This window comes from Girardinichthys multiradiatus, chromosome 9, assembly GCF_021462225.1.
Source record: "Girardinichthys multiradiatus isolate DD_20200921_A chromosome 9, DD_fGirMul_XY1, whole genome shotgun sequence".
Classification (NCBI taxonomy): Eukaryota; Metazoa; Chordata; class Actinopteri; order Cyprinodontiformes; family Goodeidae; genus Girardinichthys; species Girardinichthys multiradiatus.
In genome coordinates this window covers 19,232,463-19,242,656 of record NC_061802.1, presented here as the reverse complement: position 1 = coordinate 19,242,656, position 10,194 = coordinate 19,232,463, and the positions used below count along the sequence as shown (strand labels likewise).

The following is a 10,194-nucleotide window of genomic DNA, read 5'->3' as shown; positions in this document are numbered from 1 at the left end:
AAAGACTATGATGGTGCACTTCTACACAGCCATCATTGAGTCCATCCTCACCTCCTCCATCACCATCTGGTACGCCGCTGCTACAGCCAAGGATAAGGGCAGGCTGCAGCGTGTCATTCGGTCTGCTGAGAAGGTGATTGGCTGCAGTCTACTGTCGCTCCAGGAACTGTACACCTCCAGGACCCTGAAGCGGGCAGGGAAGATTCTGGCTGATCCCTCCCACCCCGGTCACAGACTCTTTGAGACTCTCCCCTCTGGCAGGAGGCTGCGGTCCATCCGGACCAAAACCTCACGCCACAAGAACAGTTTTTTTCCATCTGCCACCAGCCTGGTTAACAAAGCCCGGAAACCACCCTGACACTCTCCCTTTCGCCAATAAAGCAATAAAGCTTTTCTGATTCTGATTCTGATGAAACAAGAGAAGCCCAGACCATGATACTACCACACCCAGGAGGGATAACATTTTCCTGCTAAAGTTTAGTGGGTTTGTCTTTCCAAACATACTTCTCAGTAAACAAAATAAATATTTTTTTTGTTCACACAATAAATTCTATAATTTTATGACCCCACAGTATATCCAGAAACCTCAAATTATGCGTCTTGAGATTATCTTTGGAATTCAAATTTAAAAATGGTGAAAAGTAGTACAACTGTCGTTGGGGTTCATTGTTACTTGATCTCTCGTTACCAAGTTTGTTTTATACAATGACCGGTGATAGCTGGGGTCAAAATGTTTCACCAGTGTGGGTCAGAATCTAAGAACTTCAGGAACCACTGCTCCAGTTTGCCAGGAAATGTTTTTCCATTGAAATTATTGTTGGACTTATGAACTGTTGGTCCATCTGAGAAAGGCCTTTGGTCATTTAGTTCCTTACATGCTATTAGTCTGAAAATCAACCCAGTCCTTCAAAGAAATCAATACATACACATTAAAATGTTGTTCAAATGATTTACAAGAAACCTTCATCATTTCTCCCCCAACTGCTAAAGTGGTTCAGAAACACAATCACAGATAGTGTGATTGATTTTATAATATTTCTTTCATTAAAAGAGAAACTTGATAAATTTTGTTTTTTGTTTTATTCTTTGGAGAAACAAAGTTTTTAAATTGCCACTGCAGCAGATTTCAGATTAAAATATAATGCAGCTGGACATAGCAAATTGATAAGTAGGATTTATAAAAATGTTAATTTCAGGTCAAGTTACTGGAAATGTAGCATTCTGCCAACATAAGCTTATGTAAGATGTGTAGCATGAAGTTGTCTTAATTTATGACAAGTTAAGAATGTCCTCAACCACATGAGGAACTGAAGCATTCAGACAATGGGAGAATATGCATCTCCAATGATCAAAATGTGCATTATTTTAAAATAGAATAGAATACAACTTCATTAATCATTTAAAGGAAATAGCTTTGTTACAGCAGAAGCACATGTAAACCAACAAAAATAAAAGTATGTTAATCTTGATTATTATAACGTCTTATGGTTGATGGCAGGAAGCTTTGTTCAGTCCTGCACTGAGGTGGGATCAATCTGTGACTGAAGGCGCTCTCCCTAAACACCCCCGGGTCATGCAGTTGGTGTGAGTCATTTCACAGAATACGGATCAGTGTCCTGAGCATCATTACCCCAGCCACCGGCTGAACTTGGTCCAGCAAAGCCTCGATGGTGGAACTTGCCTTTTTTATTAGTTTTTTAAGTCTATTCTTGTCCCAACTTACCACACCGAAAAATAGTGCACTGGCCACCACGGTGGGGTAAAAGGTGAGCAGAAAGGGTCTACTGATGTTGAAGGATTTTAACCTTCTCAAAAAGTACAATCTGCTCATCCAGCCCTAATACAACCTACAGATGCTGTATCATCAGAAAGTTTCTATAAAAAGCAACAGGAGTTGTACTGGAAGTCTGATGTATAGATTGTGAAGAGGAAGGGGGGGCAGGACAGTCCCTGAGGAGCCCCTTATTGCTCATGATTTTGTGAGAGACACAGTTATCCCGATGAACGTACTGTGTTGTGCAGGTTAAATAGTCCATGGTCCAGTTGATCAGAGATTGCACCACCTGCATTATCCTCATCTTCATCTTTTGGGCTATTAATACCATAAATAGTGTTGGGGTCACACCTGTGGGCATTTAAATTATGTTTGTCCACTCATGTGTTATACATAAGGGAATCACAAAAGCATAATAAGATGAAAATAAATCAAAGTTGCTGTCTCACACATTTTGCATGTGGATAAAACAACAATTTACAGAACAATTTGGTGGACCAAATATATAAATGCAATGTTTTGTACTGTGTCATTTCCTGTACTGTGTATGGCAAATGCATTCATCTTCCAGTGATTATTTTCGTAACCACTGGAAGACTGCTAGTGCCTATGAGGCAACTTATAACTGGCTATCTTGTTTGTTTTGAGTGTAAGATCGAAAATGTTCTGCTTTATTTGAATCATTATAAGATGAATCCTGCAACAGAAGGATCAGGCATGACATAGTAGGGACAGTGGGGTGATGGAGTGATGAGGGTTACACGGTAGGGAGGAGGGCTGGAGAGGGCTCGATCATTCGCTCTTTTGTTCGGTGGACAATAAGAGCCTGAGGTCCAGGGCTTAAAAAGGATAGGCCCACCATTTACCAGCCAGCGACTCTGGAGAGAGACTGGCCAAGCTGAAGGTAAAATCTGGAATTACACATAGCATGCATTTTCTGATACCACCAGGAGTGATTTAACTAGAAACTTAAAGAGGAAAATCCACGAAGCAGAACGATTACAAGGGCACAGAACAGATGGGGTTTGAGGACATGTTCATTTCTTACAATTGAAAAAAATCTGTTCAGTTTAGGGCTGTGCGGTGGCGCAGTTGGTAGCAGTGTTGCCTTACAGCAAGAAGGTCCTGGGTTCAACACAAATGTGTGTGCCTGTGGTTGTTCATATTGTGTGTGTCTGTGTTGCCCTGAGATGGACTGGTCTTCTGCCCAGACTGCTGGAGATAGGCACCAACTTCACTGTGACCCACTGTGGTAGAAAATGACTGACTGTTCAGTTTACAAGCTTTACTGCAGGTTTACGTTGCCATTATTATTATAAACTTTACACACATTTCTAAATCGGGTGTATGCCCACTTTGGACATCATCTGAACATTTTGGCCACTTTAAAGGGATGCAGTAAGGGGGAGTGTATAAAAATATCCTGCTTTCTTTGTCGCAGTGCTGACAGTTCAGTTGCTCTGTACTGGAAAATTAGTTTGTGGTGCATGGAGGGGATTTAGAGAAAAACAATGGCTCTGAACTGCCTGATAGGCAAACCTTTTGTTTTACAACGGTCGGGTCAAATGCTTTTTCTGGCTCCAACCAATTTCACCATGCTCTGAAGGATTACTCTGGTCATGTCTCTTGAGGGGTTGGCCTTAAAATGTATTAAAAAGCCCTGGGCTTTATTTAAAGCCAAACAATTTGCCCTTTTTATTATTGCTGCAGAGCATGCTGCATGCATATAACATAAAATCCAGTTAAAACTATTTAGGGAAGCTTAATCAGTAGAAAGGACTCAGAAAACAGCCAGACAGTAAAAACTGTTCATGAACAAAACTTTATTAATCATCTCCCATCTTCTCTGACTTCTCCAGTCTGAACAGCTGCCGGATGTTTAGGGTGACCGTGTGTTGCAAGACGTCTCCACTATGTTGTACACTCTAGCAGGGGGAGGCACCCTGTGCGGTGTGGCTGCCTTGGTGCTTCTCATCGTTTCTACGGCAACAGATTTCTGGATGCAGTACCGATACTCGGGCAGTTCAGCCAACCAGGGGCTTTGGAGGTTCTGCATCAACCACAAATGCCATGCCCACACCATCACCGTAGGTATGTACCTCAAAAGGTATTTGCACATAAACTTCCCAGAAGTTAATTTATATATTTGTTGGTACAAGTCAAAAATTTTAATGACCTTTTGGAGTGATTGTAGTCTTTGCTTTTCGTGTTATCAGCCTTCTGGGATGCTACCAGGGCCTTCATGCTTCTGGCAGTACTGAGCTGTTTTGCTGGCATTGTGCTCGGCCTTAGTGCCTTCACCAATGGCACCAAGAACAGGAGGGTTCGGACTGGAGGCATCGCTTTGGTCCTATCAGGTACCATAAAGACAGTTAGAAAATAATTACTGCACTAAGGTTAGATTTTTTTGACAGATTAGAACTAAATATCTTGCTTAGACTGAGGATTTTGGCATCTGAGTCATATACACAACAAAAAGACAAGAATATTTCCTTGGGCTTGAAAGAGCTTTACTTCTAGAACAACCATATAAAAATCTATTTCTTAAACAATAAAGCAACTCCAACAAATTTAATAGTTTTATTCTTCTCAATAAAGTGACTTTTTAGTTGGATTTTTTAAAGCTTTGTCGCTTCTCATGCTTTTATTAAATATATTTTTCCTTTCTTTTGTTCCCTGTTCAAGGTTTTCTTGCTCTTCTGGCTTTAGCTGTTTACACAGGAGTGACAGTCACTTTCTTTGGCAAACGCTTCGAAGGCTGGCGCTTTTCCTGGTCCTACATTATAGGCTGGGTGGCTGTGATTCTGGCTTTTGCAGCAGGTTTTTACTATAGTTTTTGACTAAAGAATGTGTGTTCTCAAATGTCTATGCATTTATTAATTTTAAATTTGAGCTTCCTTGTGCACAGGTGCTTTACCTCATTCAAAACAGTCAGCAAAACCCATTTGAATAAAGAACTTGGGTTCCTCTCTAATAAGTTTTCTTGCAAATAAGATATATTCCAACATCTAAAAATTCAATTCAATTCAACTCAGTTTATTTATATAGCGCCAATTCACAACACGTCGTCTCAAGGCACTTCACAAAAGTCAGGTACATACATTCCAATTAGTCCTAACCATTGAACAGCGCAGTCAGTTAGTTAGTTATTCAAATCAGATAAAACGTTTTTCTATTTAAGGAAACCCAGCAGATTGCATCCAGTCAGTGACTTGCAGCATTCCTTCCTCCTGGATGAGCATGTAGAGACAGTGGACAGTCACTAGCGTTGACTTTGCAGCAATCCCTCATACTGAGCATGCATGTAGCGACAGTGGAGAGGAAAACTCCCTTTTAACAGGAAGAAACCTCCAGCAGAACCAGGCTTAGTGTGAGCGGCCATCTGCCACGACCGACTGGGGGTTTGAGAGAACAGAGCAGAGACACAAAGAGACCAAAGAAGCACTGATCCAGGAGTCCTTTCTATGGGAAGGAAAAGTAAATGTTAATGGATGTAGCTCCTTTAGTCGTTTCATCTAGAAAGAAAGAACAGATAAACGCTGAGCCAGTTTTCAAGGTTAGAGTTTGAAAGAGAGCACATATAATTAGTTACAGTAAAAGCTCAGTCAATCGCCATGTCTAGGAGAGAGAAAGGGTTAAACACTGAAAGACAGGGCCATGTGGATCATCGGTAGAGGGTGAGCATTAAGTTGTTGCCAGCAGAAGCTTGGACGATGCCCCTCTCCAGAAAGGTGTCACAGGTAGACACAGAGTCAGGCCAGGTGTAGCTTCTAAGAAGAGAAAAGAGAGAGAACATAAGGTTAAAAGCTGAAATAACAGCAAATAATGCAAAATTGGAGAGTAGTGTAAGAATGTAGCGAAGAGGGGGAAAGTGGTCATTATGTACCCCAGCAGCCTAAGCCTATAGCAGCATAACTACAGAGATGGCTCAGGATAACCTATGCCACTCTAACTATAAGCTTTATCAAAAAGGAAAGTTTTAAGTCTAGCCTTAAAAGTCGACAGGGTGTCTGCCTCACAGACTAAAATTGGGAGCTGGTTCCACAGGAGAGGAGCCTGATAACTAAAGGGTCTGCCTCCCATTCTACTTCTAGAGACTCTAGGAACCACCAGTAAACCTGCAGTCTGAGAACAAAGTGCTGTGTTGGGAATATATGGAACAATCAGATCTCTGATGTATGATCGAGCTAGATCATTAAGGGCTTTATATGTGAGGAGGAGAATTTTAAATTCTATTCTGGATTTAACAGGGAGCCAATGAAGGGAAGCTAAAATAGGAGAAATATGATCTCTCTTTTTAATTTTCATCAGAACTCTTGCTGCAGCATTTTGAATCAGCTGAAGGCTTTTAACTGCATTTTGTGGACATCCTGATAGTAAAGAATTACAATAGTCCAGCCTTGAAGTAACAAATGCATGGACTAGTTTTTCAGCGTCACTCCTGGACAGGATATTTATAATTTTGGCAATGTTCCGGAGGTGAAAGAAGGAAATCATAGAAACCTGTTTAATATGGGATTTAAATGACATGTCCTGGTCAAAAATAACACCAAGGTTTTTTACTTTATTACCGGAGGTCAATTTAATGCCATCCAGGTTAAGTGATTGACTAAGCAGTTTCTTTTTTAAAGACTCCGGGCCAAAGACGACAACTTCTGTCTTGTCTGAATTTAGAAGCAACAAATTTAAAGTCATCCAAGTTTTTATGTCTTCAAGACATGCTTGTAGTCTACCTAACTGGTTGGGTTCATCAGGATTTATGGATAAGTAAAGCTGAGTATCATCAGTGTAACCTATGCTACCTGATAATTTGACCTATTGGAAGCATATATATAGTAAAGAGAATTGGCCCTAGTACTGAACCCTGTGGTACTCCACAATTAACCCTGGAGTTTAAAGATGATTTTTCATTTACATGAACAAACTGGAATCTGTCAGACAGATAAGATTTAAACCAGCGTAGAGCGGTTCCCCTGATCCCTACAGCATATTCCAGCCTTTCTAAGAGAATATTATGGTCGACTGTATCAAATGCAGCACTGAGATCTAAGAGGACAAGTACAGACACAAGTCCATTATCTGAGGCCATAAGAATATCATTAGTGACTTTCAGCAGAGCTGTTTCAGTGCTATGATGAGCTCTGAAGCCTGACTGAAACTCTTCAAACAGGTCATTGCTGTGGAAATGCTCACACATTTGATTAGCAAATATTTTCCCCAGGATTTTAGATAAGAACAGAAGATTGGATATAGGTCTGTAATTTTTCAAGTCATCTCGATCAAGCGAAGGTTTCTTAAATAAAGGTTTAATGACAGCTAACTTAAAAGCCTGTGGTACATATCCATTTACTAAAGATAGATTAATCATATGTAAAATGGGGCTGGTAATCAGAAGGAACACTTCCTTAAATAATTTGGTTGGGATTGGGTCTAACATACAAGTTGAAGGTTTAGATGAAGCTAATATTTCTGATAACTCAGGAAGCTCCACAGGATCAAAACAGTCCAAACACAAATCAGGTTCTGCAGTTATTTCCAATGTTGTCTCACTTGCTGTGGATGAAGTGATCATCTTCAGGAGTATGTCAAAGATTTTATTTTTAATAGAATCAATTTTATTTAAGAAGAATCCCATAAAGTCATGAATGTCATATACATGCACAGCAAGACATTACAAAAAATGCATGCTTTTTAAAAAGATTTTAGGATGTAAAACACTCACACATTAACAATAAATAAACAGAAAAACAGATTTTCCTGTAATCTTAGAATATACAAATCTGTACATGACTTTTACATGCCATACTTTATTTAATGCACTAAATTGATCTGATTTTTAAATGGAGCACCTCTTTCATGTTTTGTAGGTGTGTTCCAGCTCTGTTCCTACCAGCAGACCTCAGCAGAGCCTGCTCCTTCAAACAACCCGGACAGCTGAACGGAATTAACACACAGATGGTCCTCCAAACTGTTGGACTGTAAATCATTTCTGCTTTCATTATGTAAAGAGTGGAATAAAGAAATAAAAAAACAAAAAACATAGAATGATCTGTTTTCTGCAATATATAGTTGAACTACAAACAGATGCCCAAACGTGCAAGAAGTCAGACTTTATTCATAGCTAAATAAACAGTATTGCTCTGCAGTTTCTTTCTGTAGGAAGTTACAGAGTACTGTAATCTTAATACTAAACTGAACTAATTGAAATCCGAAGGAATCCTTTTTTATATGTGATCACAGTACAACAACCACATAGTTTAATGTATTTTCTTTTAATTTTATGTGATAGACCAACAGATCATGGTAAAATATATCAAGTATGACCTGGTGTAGGTATTAAAACCCTTCTATTCTGACACCCCCACATAACACTGACATTTATTTATAAATGGCAAGAAATTACCCATTGTTGAAATAAATGTTTAGTCTTGCACTTTGTCACAGGCCATGTAGGGAACATTGTGTGGCAGCATCATGCTGTGGGGATGCTTTTCTGCAGCAGGACAGGAAATATGGCCTAATTTAATGGCAAGATGGATGGATGTAAATAAAGAATAATCCTGGAGAAAAAAAAAAAAAAACAGATAGAAGATGCAAAAGACTTAATGGTGGGTTGGAGGCTCACTTTTTAATCAGGAGAGCAACCCTAAACATAAAGCCAGAGTTACAATGGAATGGCTTTTATCAAAGTATGTTCAGTGGTCCTGTTAACATCCAGATCTAAATCCAAATGAGAATCTGTGAATTGAAAATTACTGTTAAAACACCCTTTCTAATCTAAGATTAGGCTAGTTTCTAAAGTTTTCAGTTTATCTACATGTGTTAAGCTGGTATAAAAAATTTTTTTTAAAAGATGCCAAAAGCTTTGCACCTGCGCCTGAAACAAAAGTAAGTTCCACAAAGTATCGACTATAATGCACACTAGACTTTTCAGATGTAATAAAAAAAAAAGGTGAAAACCATGGCTCTTTTCCTTCAACTTTACAATTCTGCACAGACTTTGTGTTGGTCAATCAAATTATACCCTGATACATTAAAGTTGCAATAAAAGAGCACTTTAAATATACTCTCCCAGCTCAAGATCAGTATTAGTTTAAAATCTCAAATCCTATGGTTGAGCAAATGGTTTACATTTTGTTATTTTTTTCCAATTCATCTGTATTTCCTAAAGTTTGAGGACAATGTTCACACATCTTGAATAATTAAAATTAAAAAGCAAATACACCAAATTTTTTATTCCAAATATTTGTTTTATTTTTAACAGTGGAAGCAATCTCACAGAGACTACTTAAAATTACACATAATGCAAATAAATATCATATAGAGAGAGAGAGCCAAAGTAGAATTAAGGACATTAACATTTGGTAAAAAATTATTTACAACACTCTGAATAGTGCAAAAATCACACAAAAACTGCCCCCCCAGGGACATGAAATGGATTATTTGAGGACAATGGTTGTGTGCTGCCCCCTGGTGGGGGAATATAATAGCTGACAGTACTGTATCTGGCAAAAAAAAAACATCCGCTGAACATCAAGAAAATGACGCTCCCTGTTGAGGATGCAGCAAAAGTTGATGCACTCTGTGCTCCTCAGAGAGTCTCTAGAAGAACTGTGCTGTTGAAATGTGGTAGTGATATGATTCAAGTTAAAAACAAAAAAGGATCAACAAAGAAACGAAAGACAAGCATTGAGGAGCTGAATACAGATTTCTCAGTTAAAATCAAGTGAGATTCATTCATTGTTGTTAAAGGGACACTGAAGAAAAAACTAAAGAGGTGCAAACCGTGAAACCCATCATGAGCACTACATAATGAAACGACAAGCTGCAGCAACTAAAACCACATGGCAGGTAGTGCCCCACCAACCCTGAGTGAAATCAATTTATAATAAGTCTTAGCACCATCAAACACCACAGAATGTCACCTTTGCCATTTCTTCAGTCCCACCAATGTGTCTAGGGTTGTGACAGGCACAATGTATGGTTTTTTTTTTTTAAAGTGCGCTTGCTTTCTTGAGCTGTTCCACTCACTTATTTAGTTTCTTCCCCACAAACACAAAGCTTCACTTAAAAACTACACACAAACACAAATTCCATTTTTTCATGCATATTAGTTTGTTGCAAATTGAAATTTTTTTTGAGGGACCACATTTTTTTTTTGCATTTGAAAACTCGGACCTTACAAGTGTTATGTGGTTATTCTTCTTTCCTCTAGATGACACGAGTAACAATGCATAAACAGCATCAGTCAAGTGTTGATAACTGCAGACACATGCTTTAGAAATACATTAATGGTAATTGGTCCTCAAGAAGCATGTTGCTTTAGAACAAAATGCTAATTTTGCATGAAGATGCTACAACAACTGAACATCAGAAGACAGATTTGAATCTACTATTAAAGACTAAAATCTAGGCCTTTG

The 10,194-nt window shown here is 38.8% G+C and overlaps 1 protein-coding gene across 1 annotated transcript; it reads left to right on the top strand.

Moving 5' to 3' along the window:
- Positions 1-2,548: 2,548 nt before the first annotated feature.
- lim2.2 (lens intrinsic membrane protein 2.2) lies at positions 2,549-7,814 on the top strand. The gene is made up of 5 exons (XM_047375578.1): positions 2,549-2,678; positions 3,634-3,865; positions 3,991-4,131; positions 4,460-4,594; positions 7,642-7,814. Exons 2-5 carry the CDS (start codon positions 3,688-3,690, stop codon positions 7,710-7,712), a joined length of 525 nt encoding a protein of 174 aa, XP_047231534.1. The 5' UTR covers positions 2,549-2,678; positions 3,634-3,687; the 3' UTR covers positions 7,713-7,814.
- The last annotated feature ends 2,380 nt before the right edge of the window (positions 7,815-10,194 follow it).